The sequence below is a fragment of the Bactrocera neohumeralis genome, chromosome 6, assembly GCF_024586455.1.
Source record: "Bactrocera neohumeralis isolate Rockhampton chromosome 6, APGP_CSIRO_Bneo_wtdbg2-racon-allhic-juicebox.fasta_v2, whole genome shotgun sequence".
Lineage (NCBI taxonomy): Eukaryota > Metazoa > Arthropoda > Insecta > Diptera > Tephritidae > Bactrocera > Bactrocera neohumeralis.
In genome coordinates, this window is record NC_065923.1 from 14,702,209 (window position 1) to 14,725,597 (window position 23,389).

The 23,389-nt window shown below is 35.9% G+C and overlaps 1 protein-coding gene across 2 annotated transcripts in view; it reads right to left on the reverse strand.

Moving 5' to 3' along the window:
* LOC126762187 (lachesin) overlaps positions 1 to 23,389 on the reverse strand; it is a 37,547-nt gene extending 14,158 nt beyond the window's left edge. The window contains exons 1-2 of one of the 2 annotated variants that reach the window (XM_050478747.1): positions 22,649 to 23,389; positions 1,039 to 1,784 (exon numbers count right to left, since the gene is read on the reverse strand). In XM_050478747.1, coding sequence (XP_050334704.1) covers positions 1,039 to 1,153 — 115 coding nt within the window. In that variant the 5' untranslated portion in view covers positions 1,154 to 1,784; positions 22,649 to 23,389. Of the gene's footprint in view, positions 1 to 1,038; positions 1,899 to 22,648 lie in introns of both variants that reach the window. The other variant, XM_050478746.1, reaches the window with a different exon arrangement.

The following is a 23,389-nucleotide window of genomic DNA, read 5'->3' on the forward strand; positions in this document are numbered from 1 at the left end:
AACTACCACAAAAAGCTTTCACACTAACTTTCAGAAGACTTTTATTTCATGTTTAGCCTTTATAGAAGCATAAGAAAAAACTTGTTTCTATTTTTGGGCTTCCATGAAAAGCCTTTCAAGGAATTTTCGAACATTTTGTTTTGCAAGTTCCAAAAAAGCTTTCCAACAAGCTTTCAGAAGACTATTATTTTTAATTTATTCATCGTCAAAATGCTTTAAATGATTTGAAAAATCTTTTTTATGTCTGGCTTTAACAAAAAGCTTTAACAAGAGCTTTTGCAAAACTTTCACTTTTGGCTTTACAAAAGCTTTCAAAGAAGCTTTCGCCAAAATTTATTTTTATTTTTTGGCTTTCACTTTTATGTTCATAGCTGTCCAATGAAAAGGTTTTTTAGTATTTTGGTGAAATTTTCACTCTTATAATGTATATAAACGATTAAAGTACATATAAAAACTAATCCATACAATATCTACTGCAATAAAAAACTTGACTAACCTCACTTTGCTTTTTTTTACATTACTTTCATTACTTAGTGTGTTTAATAATACTTTTAATAGATGATGAAATATTTTAGTAAGATAACGTTTAAAGTAAATTTTTTATGAAAAAATATAAAAGGAAGTCTTTAAAAAAACTACAATAAATTACAAAAAAAAAAAATAAAATGAAGTTAGGAAACAAATTTTTAAGATTTTTTTTTCAAAATAAAATTTAATGATTGATGCTTCTAGAAGATATAATATATTATGGTACAATTACTCAAAAAATGCCTCTTATAGAGACAGTTTCGTTTCATTTCTTTGCTGTATTCATCACAAATTAATTAAACTGATTTAAAACTACAACAACATTGCAATTGCGTCAATTTTAATAATATTCCGCCAAAGTATCAAAAAAAATTGAAAAACTTAATCACTCAAGCAATTAGCGCGCCAATACAAAAGAATGCCAACCATTTTGCATTGCAGGCAAAGTAAAATGAAAAACAAGGAAAATCACAGTAGAAAAAAATTGATTTGAAATTTCGCACTACTCACCATGTGTCACCAGATTTGTTAGATAGATGAGGAACATCACTTTCCGGTTTGTCCAGCGGCTGGGAAAGAGGTTCAGCGCAATTAGCAGCAACTTAATGACCGTAATTATGAACATTTTAACAGCTGGGCGTCGTTGACTGCTCTCGCTCGCTCCAGATGCAATACAAGCCAACTAATTTTGGGCTAGGAAGTTATTATTTTTTTCTAATTTTGTTAAATTTTTTGTTACTTGAGCACGCGACCCGGTTACAAGTTGATATGTTTACTGGTATAACGGGCTTGTTGTGTTAGGTCGCTTGCTGCTGATTATGTCGTTTTGATATGTGTTGGAAGTGGTTGATATCTGTATGTAATGAGCATATTTTTTCAAACTCATATTTTTTTTATTTCATTACATTCCGTTACGGTTAACTAACGGTCATTAAAATAATTTAGCTTGGTGTTTTTTCGAAATAACTCATAATGAGTGGTTTGGAATTTGATATCTATCTGATCTGAAAAAATTCACATTTTTTCGCACATCACACCATTAATCTAATTCTTTTTATAAATTACACTTGAATGCATTCCGCTTTTTATTGCCACCACAGCATAACTTCGTTGCAAAAAACTTCACGGCATTTTCGGCTTTCATTTTCCATTTGTAACATGATATATTTACGATTTTTAATTATTTCGAAATTATTTTGTGCATTTTTTCACTAATTTGCATATTTGTGCGCATCTCTAGCACATCACCATTTCAGCTGAAATAAATTTTTTGTTGGTTAGCGATATTTGCTGCTTCAAACTTTTTGCTATATTTTGCTCATTCAGTATTTAGTTATTTATAATTATTTATGTTTGTTATTTTTTACGTGCTACAAATAAATGAAAAAACAGATTTTCCATCAGCAAAATTTTTCCACGTTTATTTGGCTAAAAATATACCAGGCTGGAAAATTTCACAAAAATATTTGCTGAGCGAGCTATTTTGGTTAGTTATTTCGGTTAATTAAAAAACTTAAACCTAAAAAAATTCAGGCCAAAACTTTTAACTAAATCAATATATCGTTCTGCCTTGGTGCTTTATTAAATTAATTTAAATTTTGCCAAAAAGCTGAGTTTTAAAAACGCCTTAATTATTTAAGGTGAAAATATCGCGATACAGAAATAAAAATGGTTTGTTTAACAAAGTAGCTCATGCTGGTAAGGTTCTTGTTAATAAAAATGTTTTAGAGTTTTTCTCTAATTTTCTTACTTCATATGTTATGTGGTACATTATTCTGATGTTACATATTGGCTTATATACTTTGTAAAAGTGAAAATTACAGTAAAAATACTGAAACGATATGCCTGGAAAACGTATTCAAATAATTTTACATTAATATTGAAACAAAAAATCTAGCTAAATTATTCAGTTGAAGTATTGACTCTAAGTAGAGTTAGTCAAACAATACCAAATTCTGCATACCTCATTTAGTTTGTCTTTAATATATATTTTTGTCCTCATCTTACTTTTTAGAAAAAAGAAATTATGAGAGAAAAATTAGATTCCCAGCAAAGTGCTACCTGTTTCGATGTACTCTAATAGTATGAGAAAGCTCACAGAGCACTGAGCGCATTGGGACAAAAAAGCACTCGGAATAAATGACTATAAACATTATAATTAACGATTTTCTAAGGTTATTTACAGCAATTACTTATAAATAATAATTTCACATAAAATAGATTTCTGGACATCTAAAACAGTTTGTTAATTCGACCAAAAAAAGAACGAAAGAAGGAACGATTTTGGTCTCTAAAATCAAATATTTTATAAAAGTGTTCATTTTGTTGACCGCTTATTTACGATTCGATGAAAACAGATTCTTTAGGACGTGACGTCTGCCCCTTCCGGTAACGAAAAGAATTTTAATATGAACGATACCGAAGGTATTCAAAAATACTGAATAAACTGGCGCTAGAAAATTGGCCTTCTAGAAACTTCAAAGGGAGATCATTGATGGTATGGGTATGGATTAAATAAAATAGCTCTCATTCGCTTTGTTGGTCATAAAATGAACGCACCAAAGTTATTTTAAACCTTCATTTTCTACTAAGTATCGTTTGTAAACTAAATTATTAAAACGAAGAGGCAGTAATTATTATCAAAACTAGTTTTTATTTCCAATCAACTTGTTGTTACAGAGCATAATAGCTTTGTTCACCTATAGTTTGTACCTATCACCTAAAACTAAATGATATATATTTATATATATAAATGATCAGGAGGACGAGCCGATTTTAAAATTGGACGACGGGTGTGGCACTGCACACTGTTAGGTAAAATTACATATCTCTGCAGCTGCTCGACAGATTTCAACCATATTCGATACGTAACATTCTCTTAACATTATTATGTTACAAAGCAAAAATGGGTGAACACAATTTTAAATTCCATCTGACTACTTCCTTCCCAGTCTACAAGAAGCAATTATTATAACGGGATAAGACTTTGCACGAATGATACCTTTACAAAATGCCACCATATGAGCATAAATTGTGGAAATCCAACAAAAACTGTTCAAGCGCCTAGGTACCGAATATTTGAAAGTACCTATAGTTGACTTTCAGGGATAATATTTTCTTGAAAATTGTATATCTGTGAGTAGGAAATGGGTTGAATCATGTCAGTACTTCCCTCAGCTCTCATATACCAAGCAGAATGATTTTCGAACATCCAGGAGACTTTATACCGCATATATCGGGCAACATGTAACTTATCGCAATGAAAATACGAAATCATATTTTACTGATAATACTGAATATTTGTGCCTAGAACGATTGCAATTAGGCGCAAACTTAACCTAGCCCCCATACAACAAACTCATAACTTTCAGGTGACTTTACTCTATATGATTGATGATGGTCCTTTGATGAACGTCTGTTGGATATAACAAAGGGTGTTTTAACGCCATATGGTATAAAGAAAAGTGCTAATAATGCAAAAAAGAAAACAAATATACAGCTGATAATTTAGCCTTAATAAAAATGGAAAAAGAACGCGAAAGAACAACGCGTCTTCATTATTGAACAATATTTCAAAAATAATGAAAGCTGTGATGCGATTAATTACAAATTTCCGGGAGACAGAATCCGTTGCAGACGCCATAGACAATGGTCGTCCAAAAACAAGACGTTCAAAAGACAGTTTCGAAGCTGTGCCTGATAGCGTAGGTGACAATCCAGAAACCTCAATTCAGCGTCGTGGAAAAGAATTGGCGCTTTTGGGGTTCAGAGAACCCACAACGTGTCACCGTTTGGTGTGGATTTTGGGCTGGCCAAATAATTGGGCCATACTTTTCTTGAGAATTTCGATATGACATAAAAACTCAGTGCTTTTTGCTGAAATTGGATGCTATTGATGCGGCCAATATACATATACTTGTATTTCCAACAGTACCGTGCCACTTGTCATACAGTCTGCGAAACAATTCAATTACTGCAGGAGACTTTTCGAGGTCGTCACTCTCTGGTTATAGTGATCAGAATTGGCCTCTTAGATCGTGTGACCTAACACCATTAGATTATTTCAAATCACAGGTCTATTGCAACAAGCCCACAACAACGCGTGCTTTAAAGAAGGAGACTCAACGTTAAATCTATGAAATTCAACCACATTTATACAGAGCAGTAATGGAAAATTTCGACAAACCAGTGCGTACGTGTATGGAAAGCCGTGGTGGGCATTTGACAGGTGTGTTATATCATAAATGAATCTATCCTGTGTACTTTAAAGGAGAATAATAATAAAATATTACCCGATCAGACCTACTATGAGCAAAAAATAGTAAGACATTGTTCGGGAGGAATTCGGAGTGCATAACACTTCGATAATAGAAGAAAACTGTCAATATATCCTTAATTTTTGACCTGCTTTGACGTAATTTTTTCGGCTTGGGCTCAAATTTAGCCTCTATATTCGTCCTAATGATTATCTGTTTCCGAGTCATAAGCATATATCCACGACTCATCGCCAGTAATAATACGTTTCATGACGTTCTGGTAGTCGGAAAGCATTTTTTCACAGACGTTAACGCGAAGCTGTTTTTCAAAAATATTGAGTGATTTTGGAACCAATCGTGCTTTCACTTTTCTTAGGTCTAAATGATCTTTCAAAACGGTTTTCACTCAACTACGTCATACTAACTTAGAAATATTTCGACGAATGGATTTCCACGAGAAATTTAGTTAAAAAACTTTTACTATTTTTTAGCCACAGTAGTACTTCAGATTTATCTGTGGTTGTATTGGCAACTTTAGATTAGAGCTTCACAATATTTATCGGCTAGCTTTGAGCTAAAGGTTGTCTTGGAGAGAGTCTCAATACAAACTTCCATGCCGAAATAATAATGATGAACCTCTGCTAAGTATAGGTAACGTTGAATAGATGGAAGTATATTTTTGTTATCAATTGATAACTTTAAATAAATCATGCATGAACTATACACTGTGCCACAAAATACCGACAAAAAACAAAAGGCATGTGTCCTGTTTTTGCCAGTAAAATAACGATACATTGAAAGCTCCATGTGCATAGGAAAACAAGCAAACAATCAAGAAGAAGAAGCACTAACTAGATATTTGTATCAATAAAGCAGAATTGGAAATCCTTCACAGTTTATCAATGACAAACGATTGCAACAACAAAATCGATTTGTGACAAAGTGAACCACGAAATTGAGATAACATAGAACCGAAAATAATGCTTAATAGTAAACAAGAATTTACGAGGGTGTGCTTTGCCTGCATACGAGAGCGCTGACCGCAAACATAAGCTCACTGTGACTATGTATACATCCAAGCACGCAAATAAATGCACCTAATATTGGCAGTGTGTGTATTTGCGGCAACGAATTGTCAACCCAGCTCATGTAGGACACGTGAGTTTAAAAAGGGATACAGATTATGGAATTTTAGGTCGTCGTCTGTGGGAAAAAGGTTAACAGACAATATGTGCCCGGCTTTAAAATGTTTTGTCTTCAGGAATTTATGCAAACGTGCGCAGAGTCAAGCACATGTGAATATAGAATGTACGAGTACAGTTAAGCAGTTGTAGGCTTGTGTAAATATGTTAAGATATGCGAGGATTTCGTTTCGGATGCGAGCATGTCTGCTATGCAGACAACATTATGCAAACACAGGCGAAGAATTTCAATTACCAAGTGTTGGATTTGATTCACTCATAAGACACTAAGCCACACGTATTAAGAAAATATTTTGGACTGACATTTGAAATATTTACATATCCGACGAGTAAAAAGTATTAGAGAAGAGAGAGATGCGACATTTGTGCAATGTAAAAAACTTTTAACAATTTAAGAAAATGTTATTTAAATAGTTTTACGTCAAAGGAAAGGTACTTTTGATAATATTTTCAGTAGTTTTTAGCATTTTATCATGGAAAGTCTTACGCCTGAACAACTTTTACCAATCCTTCAACATCATTACGAAAATTCAATTTCTGTAACGAATGTGTTTTGCGAACGTCCAACACCAGAAATCATAGCCAAAATACAGGATATAGTTTTGAAAGATCGTCGATAGACAGAGAGAGATTTAGTAGCGGTTCTACATATCTCATTAGGCAGTGTGAGCCATATTTTAAGTGAAATTTAGGGTTTTAGAAAGCTGTGTGCACAATGGATGCCGCATTCGCTAATAATGGAGCAAAAACACATTCGAATGCGACTTTCTCAGCAACATTTGGAGCGTTTTAAAATTGTTAAAGTGAATTTTGTGCATCGATTCATCATTATGGATGAGACTTGGGTCTATCACCATGATCCTGAATCAAATCAAGTGACTAAAGAGTGGTGTGAATCTGGTTTTTCGGCTTCGAAATGAGTTCGTGTCCGGAAATCGGTCAAGAAGGTTATGGCATTAATTTTTTGGGATGCGAGAGAAATTTTGTTTGTGGATTACTTAAAAATTGGTAAAAGAATTAATTCTGATTATTATTGCAACCTTATAAACCAGTTGAAGGAAAAAATTTGTGAAAAAAAAGATCCAGTTTGCAGAAGAAAAAAATCTTTCTTGCATCAGGACAATCCGCCATGACACAAGAGCATTTTGACAATGGCTAAAGTCCATGAATTAAAGTTCGAATTGTTGGAGCATCCACCGTATTCACCAGATTTGGCCTCCAGTGGCTTCCATTTGTTTCCAGAGCTCAAAAAATGTATGCGTGGCAAGCGTTTGTCATCAAATGAAGAGATCATAACGGCTGTTGAAGCGTATTTTGCAGACCTTTCGGATTCTCACTTCAGGGATGGGATCCGCTTTTTGGAGGATCTTTGGAGCAAGTGTATTAATGTTCAGGAAGATTATAATGAATAATAAAGTGTATTTTGAATCATAAATTATTGAACAACCTGGTATCTCGCTTAGTTTTAGGAGATACATACAACCGTTAGGTGAACAAAACTCTAATACTCTGTATCAACTGGTTGCAAGAGTATAAAAACAATTTAGTGTCGATCTAAGGTCGGGAAAAGGAGGGGAAAGAATATGGTTTAATATTTAAGAGTTAAAGTGTTTCATCTCGTTTTCCGGAAAACCACTGGTTCTATAGAAAAACGTTGTTGTCTAGCAATTTATGAGAAAAATTAAAAATCAAGTTTTTAGGTTTTTATTTCCATATTGTACAACCTTTTTTTTTTGTGATCCATTTTTAGGAGTTCTGCGCATAACAACGGACAGCCGTGTTCAGAAGTCCAAGTTGGATCTGGGATCGCTATCTTACTTCAATCAGCCTATTTACCTAACCTAATCTTTCCTACTCATTTTTAAACAACAAATAGTGAATTTTTCGATTTTTGCTAAAGGAACAAAAATGTGCACACTTTCAAAATGTTGCAGAAGGCCTTGGTGATCAAAATATAGCGCAAAATAGTTTACAAGGGGCGTTCCAAAGTAAACAGGACCTTAAAAAAAACATAACAAATGGTTTTATCAGCAAAATAAATTTATTTTATTCCAAACAGTCTCCATCTGATTCAATACAGCTTTGTGCACGGTCCAAAAGCATGTCGAACGAAAGTTTTAGCTCGTTGGCCGGTATGGCCGCCAGTATGCCGGTGCAAGCCTTTTGAATGGCCTCTACGTCTGCACAACGTTTTCCTTTCAGGAACAAATGCATTTTTCCGAAAAGGAAGAAGTCGCACGGTGCCATATCAGATGAATACGGGGAGTGGTTAATGGTTAAAGAGTCATTTTTGGTGAAATAAACCACTATAATGATGTCCTTCGAATGTTGGATTCTGAGCAAGCTTTGATCGACAGTCAATTTGTGCGAAACAAACCGTGCACCCACCTTTCGTAAGACCAAATTTTCGGTCAGAATGCGATAAATCGATTTTTTGGGGATGTTCAATTTCATTCCCATGAATTTCAGTGATGATTTCGGCTGATTTTTGATGAATTCACGCACAGTTTCGATGGAATTTCCGGTGATCACGGATTTTGATTTGCCCACATGTTGATCGTCATTTATGTGCTCACGACCACTTTGAAAACGTTGAAACCACTCGTTCATTCTGTTGCGGGATAGGTAATCATCGCCATAAACTTGTTTCATCAATTGAAAGGTTTCGGTAAAAGTTTTACCAAACAAAATTGAATATTGTCTCTTTGTTTGAAGCTCATTTTCGCACCGATAACACATATAAAGATGGTTGCGATATTGCGGTGATTCACATTTCACGGTCGAAACATCAGACAAAGCTACAACATTTATTAGTAGCATTTCGATAGTTTGGCGTCCGCTGCGCAAGTAACTTCTGGCCCAAATTAAGTCCACTCAACACTTTCTTCTTCAAGGTACTATCTTTGCAAAATTACAATTTAAGTACCTGGAATATCCCAACTACAGATCGGAGGCTCAAGAGCATTTTCTGTCCTTTCAAGGGATGTGCTTATCAGTTCAAGGCCGATTGTCACCTTGAATATGGTACAATCATAGAAAGTATTCCCACCTATCAGCTAAATGTTAAAATTCGAGTGTCGCTCATAGCATTTTCTTCAGATATTCAATGCTTTTAACTCATTTACACTCCGGTAGAGTCACAAAGACTTGTACCTTATAAAATAACTTTCACTTCAAGTGTCTTGAAACAGTTACCCCACATCTGAGCAAATGATTTAACACGATTTTTATTATGTGAAGGCGCTTTAGAGTTAGGTACGTATTATCATACGTGAACCACGAACTTTGAAGTTTTTCTTTGGATATATTTCCCATCGGAACACTTTGCTCAGCTTTAAAAATATCAGAGAATTAAGGAAAATACGTAACAAAGTCATCAGGCGTTAAACCTTCTCCTATTTATTGCCATATTTAAATCATAATTCTCAGCCAATATAATTACCACACTTCTTGGAAGTTTAAACATAAATTTGTCGTCAAAACCGAGTATAAGCAATATTTGTCAAATACAAATCGTACTAGAAGAAGGTCCCAAAACACGAACCACCAATTAACAGCTAAAGCCTGTGACAGTGAGTAAGTGCCGCTGCCGACGTAACAACTCAATAATACCAACAAAATTATGTGACACTTATGGTTAATTATTATGTCTACAGCAGCGACGAAAAGCGCAATAATTTGCGTGTATTTAAAACAAGCTTTAAGCGCCTACAAGTATGCCACGAGCACATAAGTATAGCTAAGTATGCAAATTGCTGCCAACATATGTACACACCTCTGTTAAATAGCACACACACAAAAACATAGATGGTAATTTATGTATATACTAGTGTGTGACTAGCGGTACTCGACTTGTAAGTAAAAGCAGCAACAAGTCGGTTAAGTACGGCTGTTGACTTTGACTTTTGCGCTGCGAGCACAAGCAAGCACTCACAATCACTTCAGCTGTCATAATATGCCTAGCTCATGCATATATTTCCTGGGCGCAGCATTTTTGAGCATTTCGTTTGCACAGTGGTTGTTGAAGTTAAATAGGATGTAAATACATGCAAACACAGAGAGAGAGAGGGGATAAAATTAGACACTGAACAACTGAAACAAAAGATTGTTGTCACGGCAGTGAAGTTTATGTAGTCTTGGCAGTTTGTTTTAAAATTCGACTACCACATAAATAAATAGATGAAGGCGAAGAGTAATGCTGATTATGATATCTTCTACTGCACAAAAGCCATAATACCCTTCATATGTGCATTTCTTGCATGATAAAATGGTATAAAATTATCGTTGTCACATGAACTGAGGGACTTGGTTACATATATACAGACGGATAGATGGACAGTGCTAAATATACTCACTATTCACGCTGATCAGTTATATATTGGGTAGTGGAAAAAGTATTTTCGTATTTTGTCAATAAATGTCGTTGCAGTCGTATATCTCCAGTACTACCAACCATATTGTGTTAAACCATACAGTGTTGGAAAGGTGAGATTTTAAGCTTCATTTAAGCAAAAAGAATTAAATTCGGAGTAGTTGAAAAACAGTACAGCCGTTCAAAAATGAGTGAAAATAATGAAGAAATTCGCCATATTTTGAAATTTTTGTATAAAAAGGGAAGAATGCCACGCCAGCCAGCCACTAAGTGACGTTTATGGAGACGATGCTGTATCAGTTCGTGTAGCGCAACAATGGTTCGCTCACTTCCGTTCCGGAAATTTCGAAATTTCGTTTTACACTAATGGAATAATGTCTCTAGAGGAAAAATAGCAAAAAGTGGTCAACCAAATTGGAATATATTTGTTTAACAAAAAGACTTTTTCGACTACACACTATCTAATTTATAGGGTCCCCGACGTTTCCTTTTCGGTGTTGCAAACATCGTGGTTAACCTAATATATGCTCTTCAGTGTACAAATGTTGCTAATATTTTTTTCTTTTACAATGTAATTTTTTTTGTAGCAAATTCAATATTCAGTCGCTTCGAAGTAAAATTTTTTTTGTGTATTCAGCTACAAAGCCTCTTAAGGGGGTATTCTGGTCTAGAAATTAAAAAAAAATCAATGTTTTTTTATATATTCAAAGTTTAACTATTCACGAATATGTGCACAAGAGGATTTTTCAAAATTCAAATTATTTTCGGAGATATAGGCATTTTTCTGACCCGGCATCCAAACTGGTTCGGCCGAACAAAAGACTTTACGCGAAACTTTAAACGAGTTTTTCTCAAAATTGACTGTTTTGGAACGATACCCACGATTTCTCAGGTTCTACTGGACCGATTTACTTGAAATTTTTATAGAGTCTTCTTTATAGGCTTGTCTATGGTTGGAACTAGCCCCATCCCCAAATTTTTGTTTTTATTATTTTTAAAAAATTCGAAATTGTCAGAAAAAGTGATCCAAAGTAACTTTTTTCAGGCAGTCGCCATTTTATGAAAAAAACATTTTCCCACTTTTCCGTAGTTCCGGCCATTGCGACATTATTTTAGATTAATAATATTTTTTTTCTGGTTTCAGATAACATTTCATGGGTATGGTCACGTGAAAATTTTTAGAGACATCAGCTCATAATTTTTAAATTTTTTACTGTTTTTAGTTTTTAATTTTTTCTGTACTCTTCTAAAATTAACAAATAACTAATAAAAAAATGGATTGTAAAAATATTAATTGCCTTTTTTTACGACACTGTAAAAATTACCTGAAATTCATGCTTCTAGACCTGAATACCCCCTTAAAAACTTTAGAGAGTCTCCGGGTGACATAACTTATTTTCCTTTTTTCACCACTTCGCATTATTATTCCTATATTTTGCCCGCATATTTACCGACACCAACGCACTGTGCGAAATCCGTCAATGTGCAAAAGTCAACAACATAATGTATGCAACATGCATCACCTCTTATGAGACATATTTTTCATATTTTTTTCCGATTGCTCGCTTCCTTCTTCACCGCTTTGCCGGCACTTATCGCCTCAGACTGCTTTCGCATGCTTGTTGCTACGGCTTGTGGTTGTGGTGCTGTCAACAACATAACGGCACATAGTCAACAGCTAACGGCAATAAGAGCAACAACAATGAATTTTAAGGATGAACGGTACATTTGCCACAAAACGCTCGCAGCTGTTGCACACAAAGCATGTCGTCGCCAGCGCTCCCTTACATATGCAAATATGCAGGCAGGTGTGTAAATATGTTTAATTGTACGCAATGTATGTGTTTTTGTGTATATAGGTGCCCTTGCTGTTGTTGGCGCTTGCTGTTGCTACTGCTGTTATGAATTGTTGTGCATATTTGCATTTCTTTTGTGTTGCCTTCACTCCAGTCATTTTCCTTGCAAACGCACACAAACCTCATATGTTTACACAGAAATATACAGAAATGTGTATGTATGAGTGCACGTGTTGAAAAGCTTGTTTGTATGCAATAGCGTGATTTACATCGCCACATAGGTATTTATGTGTTGTGTGTGCGTGTGTTAGTGTTGTTGTCATAAATGTGCAGGTTAGCTGTGTGCGGCCCTTATTTGCCCTTATTGTCCTCATTTTATTGCGCCTGCATCGTAAAATGCACTAATTGTTGTTTTTACCCGTCATTACAGTGGCTGTGTTGTTGCTGTTGTTGTTTGTTCTGTGCTGTTGGTTTTGTGGTTTCCATTTTGTTTTACTTTCATTTTTTGTTTGCTTAATTTGCTTTTTTCTTCTTCCATATTTACCTGCAATTTAGCTCTTCACCTAATGTTTATACTGTTCTACACACACTCGTTCGTGTTTGTGTTTGTTTGTGTGTGTGTGTGTTTGAATATGCAAATGCATTGCAGTTATTATCGAAAGTACAATCTAACCGGTAATTTGCGGTGAAGCTTTTAATTGTTGTAAAAGGAGCAGTTTTGATTTTTTCATGTTAAATTTGTATTTTTTGTTTTTCTAGACAATTTAACTCACTCATCAATCAATGCATATTTATTTTGCATGATAAACATGGAGAATAAAGTCATGTGTAGAAGTTCACCCAAGTGAGGAAAGTTCTCTGATCGCCATTCACTTGGGAGTGGCCAGAAACGATTCTTTTACATATGGCTCAAGCAGCTCACGACTTCCGGTCTTTGACCAAGTATCCTCTGGGTAGCCAAAGAACATCCGTTTGAAGGCGAGCTAAAGTGAGAAGGCGAACCATCCCTACCCTAGGGTTGTGCGCTGGGTTTGGGACCCGCCACGTAAAAAACAATAGCAATAAAAAATTATCGACAGCCTCGAATGAGAGACCCCCCTTTTGATGACGACCATGGCAAACGAAATAAGGACTGCATGCCTGGAATGTCCGGTCCCTGAATTGTGCCGGGACGGGAGCTGATTGATGTCCGAGAGAAGGCTGACATAACCGCCGTCCAAGAAATGCGATGGACAGAATAAGGAGTAGGTCCTTATGGCATTTCCTACCTTCCTAAAGGACCGCAAATTTGGAGTGAGATTCGGGGTGGGAGAGAGACGCCATCGCCGAGTACTGACATTAACCCCGATGGATGAACGTCAAGCCACAATCCGCATCAAAGCGAAGTTCTTCAAAATATCGCTGATTTGCGTCCACGCCCCGACGGAAGAGAAGGACGATGTGACCAAAGATGCCTTCTATGAGCGCTTGGAGCGCACCTATGAGAGCTGCCCCCGCCACGATATCAAATCGTGCTTGGCGACTTTAACGTCAGGTTGGGCAAAGAAGGATCTTTGGCACTACGGTCGGAAATTCAGCCTCCACGACGAAACATCCCCAAATGGATCGAGGCTGATCGACTTCGTCGGGGCCCGAAATATGGTTACCTGTAGTACTAGATTCCAGCATAAGAAAATTCATCAAGCTACCTGGCTGTCTCCGGATCGAAAAACCACCAACCAGATCGATCATGTTGTGATAGACGGAAGACACGTCTCCAGTGTTTTAGATGTTCGTGCGCTCCGAGGTCTTAACATCGGCTCGGACCACTACCTTGTTGTAGCCAAGATTCGCACCCGCCTCTGTGCAGCAAAAAACGCACGTCAACAAACACGAGGAAGGTTCGACGTCGAGAAGCTGCAATCACAACAGACGGCCGAACGATTTTCGACTCGACTTGCACTCCTGCGTTTCAAACTCCTTAACAGCTGCAACCAAAACTATTGGTTTCCGGAAAACGCAAACAAACAGCTGGTACGACGAGAAGTGCCGTGTCGCAGCGGAGAGAAAACAGACTGCCTACCTCCACATCAATCGATGACGATGAAGCAGACGTTTCATTGCCTGACCATGAAGAAGTTCGAATAGCAATTACCCGTCTGAAGAACAACAAAGCAGCGGGGGCCGAAGGATTGCCGGCCGAGCTATTCAAACACGGCGGCGAAGAACTGATAAGGAACATGCATCAGCTTCTCTGTAAAACATGGTCGGATGAAAGCATGCTCAACGATTGAAAATTAGGGGTGCCCTGCCCATTTTAAAGCTGCTTTCGACAGAACGAAAAGGAGCTGCCTTTATGCCGCGTTGTCTGAATTTGTTATCCTCGCAAAACTAATACGTTTGTGTAAACTGACGTTGAGCAACACCAAATACTCCGTCAGGATCGGGAAGGACCTCTCCGAGCCGTTCGATACCAAACGAGGTTTCAGACCAGGCGACTCTCTATCGTACGACTTCTTCAACTTGCTTGCTGGATAAAGTAATTCGAGCTGCAGAACTTAATCGAGCAGGTACAATTATTTATAAGAGTGTACAGCTGCTGGCGGGTTCTGACTGGCCATTGACCTATTGGTGTCCAGGCGGTATTGTGTTAAAATTCTAATGCGATGGCGGTTGTAATAGCTCTTAGGGATAAAATGAAGTAAAAGCAACTGAATACTGCTTCCAGACTACCCCGCATTGAGAGATGAAGGTTAAAACACCTCTGGTTTCACACCTTTAGACTTCCATAATATAAAAATAATATAACAACCAAGCAGATTTTTAATGAATCCTAGACGACTTTTTAAGACCAGAAAAACTGAACATAAGAATTCAAATGCAATAAGCTCCAACTGTAAATTGAGCCATATATCCTAACCTAGGCTAACTATTAAATCACCAAATAAAATATTTCAAATTCAAATTTAATTAATATTACTGATTATTTTTGGTTCTTAAACTCATCTATTTAAGCGGTTCATTTATTAAAGATATGAAAAATAACAGGTGGGTTGAAAAGCTCGTAAGCTGAGACATAGATGGTATCATTAATATTGAGGGATTATATACATATTTTCAAAACATCAATTTGATGTTTTTTTCTTAATGTACTTGCATATAATTAGAAAATTTCATATCGTTCCAGTTAATATTTTCGAAGTCACACGCAAATTTGATAAGATGTTTTAGAGCGCTTGGAAGTTCATTCCAAACTTTAAACGTATTTTTCTCAAAATAGTGTGTTCAAAGTCGGTGACCAACATTACTCGAAAAAATACTGCTAAAGTTTAGGACTGGATTGATTAACATTCCTTGAACTCTAAGCCAAAGAAAGCAACCATTGAAAAGTGGTTTGCTAAGTTCGAACGAGGCTAAATGGCCAACGGGGACGATGAAGGCTAGACCTCTCAAACATAAACCAAAGAAAACATTAAAACTGCCCACAAAATAATTTCGGAGTCATTAAAGCAAAGTTTTTTGAGAAAACTAAAACTCTAAAAATATCGAAGGAAAGCACTGAATATATTGCAAATGAATTTTTGGGTATGCGAAAGCTCTGTGTAAAGTGGGAGCCGCACGAGTTCACAATCCACTCAAACCTACAAGGTATTGATGATTCTGAGGAGTGTTTGAAGCTTTTCGATTGTAATAAAACCAAAGGCAAGGTTAAGGCGTCAATATTTTGGGATGACCGTGGTATAATATACATGGACTATCATCAAAAAGAAACCATTAACAGCGACTATTGTTTTGCATTATTGGAGCGGTTGAAGAACGGAATCGCGAAAAATACCCCATTTGAAGAAACAAAAAGTGCTATTTTATCGGGATATTCTACAGATTCACATATTTCATCAATGAAAAGGATGTCAAATTTTCATGAACTCTGCTTCGAGTTGCTTCCGCATCTAACGTATTCTCTAGATCTGACCCTCAGGGACCATTTTCTGTTCTCAGACCTCAAGAGAATGCTCACTGGACACAAATTTAGCAACAACGAAAAGGTAGTAGCTGAAACTGAGGCTTAAGCAAATTTTCAATTTCAGGTAGAAATATTTTCATTTAAAACTAAGTGACAAAAAATACATACATACGAGTATATTAATAATTTTGTGTAACTGTCGATAGTAAGTGTACTTTACCTTAAATTCTGTATTAAATAAAATCCAATACTAAAACTTTATTTCATAATAACAATAACTCAAATAGTGAAGCATTACCTTTGGCTCTCTTTCATTCTTTTGTGCTTTTCCGCCAAGCAAGTCTGATTTATTATAAAAAAAAAACTTTATAAAAGTTACACTACTCAACAAATCTGAAAAAACAAAATTTTCGACTGATATGCTACGAGGCCTGTGTGGTATTCGAGTTATCTGATCACAAATTTGAATTCAAAAATGTTTCATTACGTACAGCGTGGTGGTGGTTTGACTCTTGATTCCCTTGACTACAACACAAAACGTTCTGCGTGTAACGAAATTTTTACTATCATTTTCGGTTTTAGCAACACAAAGTTAGCTTGAAGCAGCTTCAAACATCACAGTCGCAAAACGACTGTAAACGAGTTATTTTCTACATTTTCCAAAGTGCTCAATACTGGACATTCTTATAATTGCATAATTTAATTTACAATAAAGTTACCCACAATTAAAATTTTCATCTGAACTTATTCTCCTGAAAATAGTGATAATTTTACTCAGAAAAATTACATATTTTTCATCGCATGGGTAGTGTGTTTATATATTTTAGCACATATTGCAGTATTCTATAAGGAACGATAATAGATATCTTGATATATTCTTCTTCTTCTAAGTATTTGTGTAAAGACTGAAAGGCTTATTATAACAATATTGTTTCTAGCCGCTAGACATTATGACAGATAGACAATATCATATCTAGTTTAAATGAAATAAGTTTTCCAAATATCAAGTATTAACTAGGAAACTGCCGCATCTAGGAAAAGACCTCAGTAGCTTCATAAATTTACTACTCTTCTTTCAAATTATTGTTGGAAACAACATCTCAACCACGATGAATACTACAGAACCAATAAAAGAAGCTCGAGAACTGCTTTAGCAACCGTCAGGTTATTCGCTATAGGGTGCTGTGCATTAACAATATTATACGAATAATTTCTTTCAGTTCCCGAAGCGCAGTTAACGGGAGAGGGAAAGATCAGAGACTATTTCTCTCGAAAGGGTTCTCTGAGGAGCACGGTGCTCTACAACAATTTTTTAACGACTCTTTTCTCCTACAATTTGCCACAATCATCTTCGGATTCATGCTTTCAAAATTAATTTTTCTAAATTTATTAAGTTGGTTAATTTGTAAGGCGATGAAACGTCGGTCGATCAGAAGACATAGCCGAAACGGACTTTGGCTGTCTGAAGATACATACCCATTTCTATTTGTAAGGGTCTTATGATCTTTTATATGTATAAATATAGCAGTTTCTGGTTATCCAACCGACCGGCGTTCTAAGCTGTTCAAGTTAGATCTCTCTTAGAATCAACATCTTAACCAAAACTAACCTCAGTTGGCTAATAGCAATAATTTTCCGAGACCCACACAGCATAAGATCGGTATCTCTAAGCCCTTCTGCCACGCTTCACCCTCTTAATTTGCAGAACCATCAAACTCATAACGGCTTGTTTTTAGGTTTATATTTTGAGGTTCGGAGGTATCTTCTGTTTTTTGTTAGCGAATTAACAAATCTGTATAACAAAGCAATTTAACACCCAACGTGGCGCTACCATCCATTTAAAATAGTGTTCCGACGACTAAACGAGGTTACACAAGTCCACATGTGTTTACATAAAGCGCTTTAGGCCCGTTTCTACATTCACCACTAATGGTGTTTTTGCATGAATTTCAAATCAGTGCCACATTACCGCCAAGCGTTGCTTTGCATATTCATGTGCAACACTTAACATACATACCTCCATTAGTGCCTCTGTGTGCGTATGTGGATGTGTGTTTAATGTTGCGAATATGCGTGACAAAGGGTAATTAAAAGAGTGTGCATGTGTGTGTGAGTGCGTTTTAGATAAATTTTAATAGACGTTTATTATTTGATTATGTTGTGTGAAATGTTAAACACATGTAATATTTATATCCACATTCGGTTAACGGATGTATTGTTATTAATATAAACGAGGTTAATCGACACACACGACGCAGCAAAAACAATAATTCCACTGTTTTCATTTCACGTATTCAAGGATTATGTTCTGAAATGTTTATTGTAAATATTTATTTGTTTATCTCGCGTTTTAACTGTATGTACATATTTTTCAAAGCGATAAACCAAAAGCCTTTTATTGAAAAAACAGCATATTTTATGGACTTTTTTAAACATTGAACTTTTAGATTATCACAATTAAAGTGTGTTTTTTATTTTTTTAATGAAACCTCTAAATATTAAAAAGTATTGTCATGGAGTGTTTAAACAGAATTCCATGCACTGTTTACCATCGAGATTGCGTCTTACGGGGACCGTCACGTGATCCCATTTTACATAACATTTTTCAGCCGAAATGATAAAACTTTGCCATGACGAGGCGTATGCTGGTTTAACTTTGTACCGCCTAAGCTGGTCCAATGACAAACTATGTAGTTTACTTTGGACTAGTTTACTTTGGACACCGCCAGTTCGTTTGAACGTACCATTTCACACCTAGACATTAATATTTAGATGATAAATCAAACGTTGCAACGTTGTGCTGACACTGAAATAACTTACTTTCATGTCTGCTTTAACAGCTGATTTGACAGAAATATCTATTCTTCAACTAATATTATACCTTAATATACGTTGCAGAGGAGTCCTCCACGAAGTAATTTATATCCAAAAAGCAACTTCAGAGATCCTATATAGTATACATTGTGACGAAGAAGAGGATATTTCAAAAGAATGTGAATTCCTAAGTCAGTAAGACTGTCTTTAATTACTATGCTAATATGAGGGCGAGCTGTCAACCAGTTTCTTTACAGCAGCTGCTTAAGTCGGTACACCACAGTAGCGCATTGTGCTTTCATCAGTGAATAAAAATTTCGCGCAAAGAATTTGTCTTCTGTATTTCTACCCAATCGTGTGCGAAATCGTTGCGAGTGTTGGAAAAGGTGATCCAGATAAAAAAATTAAAAAAGTGAAGGATGAAGAGAGATGGCAAGAGGGCTCGATATCTCTCGCGATACCGTTCGAATAGTTTTGCTGGATATTTTGGGTATGAAACGCGTTCTTGCCCGACTCGTCCCGAGAATCTTTTTCAAGACATGGGTTTATAAGTTTGGCATACATATAAGTCTACAATCATCGGAATGGAACGTCGATGAAAGAGATAAAACAAAATTCGCTGAATGAGTTGAAGGCCTTCCCAAAAAGTACTTATAAAAGTGTTTCGAGAACTGGAAAAATTGTTGGCATAAGTATATTACATCTGGTGGGGATTACTTTGAAAGCGAAAAAGTGAATATTGATGAATAATTGAAGATTTCTTTTAAGTCACAATGTAAATAAGCCAATGTAGTCGGATTATTTTCAATTACTAAACTAATATAATGCATTCAGCCGATTTTTCTCGACTGATGGAAGTTTTACTCAACAGGTGGTGTTGTGGTTCGTTTATCTTCCACCCATTTAACTTATATTCAAAACTTATGCAAATATGATTAGCATGATTGCGATCGTTATGCCCAGCCATTTCTTTCCGTTCTCTATCATATTTAAAGTAAATTTTGTACCGACATGAAAAACTACTATTCTCACAAACATCTATGTAGTGTACAGCAATGCACATAATACAAGCACTATTTCACTGATTATTCACGGTGTACTCTCTGAGAAACACCCTAGTAGTGAGCTGGCCCCATTTTTACTATTAAGTATCTCTATAAGGTCTTCTTTGTCCTATAAAAAATATATTTATGACATCAGTTTCATAAACCGTTTTTAACAAATTAGTTTAAGTTCTAAATTCTTATTTTCTTAAAAAAAGCGCATTACATTTTTTTATAAACTTTCAAGTGGATAGCTGCTGCATTCTCTCAGTACTATCATCACTTGACTTAAAAACTGCGGTTTCGAGGAAACCGCGTTAGAAATTTTTGCGTGCTGAGGCTGACCGAAAAAAAGCTTGGATACTATAATTGGCCGTGTTAATACGATAGTCGAGTCAACTTCAGTGATTACATGGGCTTAGGGGTTTCAAAACATCGATTTTTTTTATTGTCTAATTAAATTCTATAACACTTCTTGAGTCTAGCTAGGCTAAGTGGGCGGGCTTTAATGCGTTTTTCTCGTGAAACTGTGATTTCGAAAACGTTTGGCAAGATTTCTCGAAGACTACTCAACCGATCTTCATAAAATTTTACACAGATCTTTGGGATACAATTCTTAGAGACTTGGATGAAGGATTTTTTTTCGATTACAACATTTTGAAAAAACAAATGTCGCAGAATTTTCATATTTTGTAAAAATGTCTGTCAAAAATCAAATTTTCAGTATTTTTTTCCTTCTTCCAAGTTGTAAGTTAAGGTTTTAACTAAACCACGTATTTTTTTTTTCTCTTTTTGGTTTTTCTGCCAAGGCGGGCGCATCTTGTTTTCGAAGGGTCACCGGAAATGTTATCGCATTGTGTGAGAATAAAATATTTATTTCCAAAAATTTCAGAATTTCGTTTTTATTAGTGTAAGTTTGTAACAATAAAAAATTTTAATAAACTCTATTAGAAAAAAATTGTTGAAAAAAGGCTCTTTTTTACCCGAAGAAACCCATGTAACCCCTTAACCGGAACGGACCGGATTTTTCAACTGGCTAAGGACTGTTAACTCGGCAACATTCCGTCAAATTACTACAGGCCTGTTTTCTGCTACTACAACAACAAAAATACTACACTAAATTGCACACAGAAGTCATTCTTTCACTGTTCTACTAATTGTATAATGACTCTGGAACCCTGAAGTAAGTATACTTGAAGCCAAAAAATAAATTTAGATTTTTTTGAAAATTGTTGACGAGTACAACCATTTTAGATATTCAAAAAAAATTATCACAGTTAAGGGATTATATAAGTATATGCTCGTTTTCGTTGAAAAAATTTAAAATTTTTAAAATATAAGTTTTTTTGTATGAAAAATTGAATTCAGATAACTTCAAAAATCGAACTTTCAAGTAAAAGCATCAGCAGTTTTCTAAACAAATTTTCTAAAGTAAATGTTGTTTTTTTGGTTTACAGGTGAACCGTTATCCACTTATCACACCGCAAAGCCTGTTAAAAACGGATATCAGTTCAAAAGTTTACACATTTTTCACTCAGCAGTTATACTCAACAACTTCAAGCATACTATATATAAATTTTTTCGCAGCGGTTGATCATTATAAAAAACTAGAAAAAAAATTTCAAACAATAAAAAAAAATTTTCAAAAAATATCATCATATTCAAAAAATATTTTTTTTTTCAGAGAATATGTGTAACTCCTTTAGAGATATGACTTCTGAGGAAGTTGGTTACAAAATATGATTTACTAAAAAATTGACAGCTTGGTCACTTAGCATCTATTTCTAATCTCTATAAGCAATTCTAAGCAATATTATCAGTATTAAGACTTCTCTTTGAATTGCTTATCTGCTCTGAGCCTAAATGAAATTAACTTACATACTAATGACTTATGCGACTTTGAAACACACACCTACATATCCGTATATCTACTACTTCTCATACATAAATATTTGCTGTACAAGCATAACCTGATAAGTGTTCTTATTTCACATGTTTTTGCGTTGCTTGCTATGACTTCCTGCTTTAAAAGCAACATCAAATTGTAAATCTTTTTTTTTTTTTTTTTTTGCTTTATCTTCGTTTTCTGTTCTTTCTTTGTGCTGCCAGGAAATGTTGTTATTTACTGCCGGCTGCTGTTATTCCACATTTATGTTTGCCTGCCTTTTCCCCTCACCCTAACGTTTGCCTGTTTTATGTCTTTGTTATTCCCGCCAGCTTGTCGTGTCAACCTGCAAGCGATAGTTGCTTGGTTGCTTGTTCGCTTGTGGCGCAATCGAGGTTTTTATTTAAAATTATGCTGCGAGTATTCGCTTCCTTTTATGACAAACTCCTGTTGGCCACAGGAAGAAAGTGAACGAGAATCTGAGTGCTAAGAGCTGAGGTGTTGTTATTGTTGGTGTATATACTTGTACATATAAAAAAGGTTGACGGCAACATGCGAAGGCTCAATAGGCTGCTTGCCACCTATGCTGCCACCTTTGTTGCCATTTGTTGGTCTGGTGTGTGCATTTAAGTGTAATTTATGTCGCAATTAAATAAACATGAGCTACTTTTCACAACACAACAACAAAAACAAAGAAGAAAAGCAAAAGTGGGAACAACAAATGTTGTGACATGCCAGGCATGTTGCTTCAATTGCAGGCAATAAGTTATCATTATTTTTGCACACACACGCTACAGCGCTTCCCTTACATGTAAGTGCTTTCACTTTTCGGCAGCATATACTATACATAAGTATGTATATATAAATAGTTGTCTCTATGTGTCATCATGTGAGAACATTTCGAACATCACCGTTGGCACAGGTCCATAACCGTAGTTATGCGGTTTTCATTTTCCTTCGCACTAAACTCACTGCTTCTTTGCTCATAAAGCGTTACACTGCCGGCAGCGTGCGAGCTGGCGAGTTGGCAGCTGGTGCATAAAATTAAGTGCACCGTTAGACCGACTAACTGCACTTTACTGCTTCACATTGCAACGCGCTGCTCGCACATAAAAGCTGGCTATTCGGCGAGCACCACCATTACTGGGGCAGCTGTGCATTTCGAAGCAGTAAACTCGTCTTTATTTGATTGCCGTTCGGCTTTTGCAGTCGCAGCGTTATGCACTTTCGCCACAGCTGCACATCAGCAACACATTAATGCGATTTCATATGACTTTTATGTTTTAATTTTTACAATTTTATCACATATAGCCAGGACGTAGCGCTAGATATTGCAAAAACACCAACAAGCACACACACAACCGACGCGTCGCATCGCTTTTCAAATCCGTGTACGCGATAGCAATAAAGCCCGTATCAGCAACGGAATGTCACGCACCGCACCGCAACACCGTAATACCGTAATACAACGGCACTTGAGCACTTGAGCACTTCGTTAACTTACACGTCCACTTCCGGCGCCAGTTGAATTTGAACTGAATTTGGCTTTT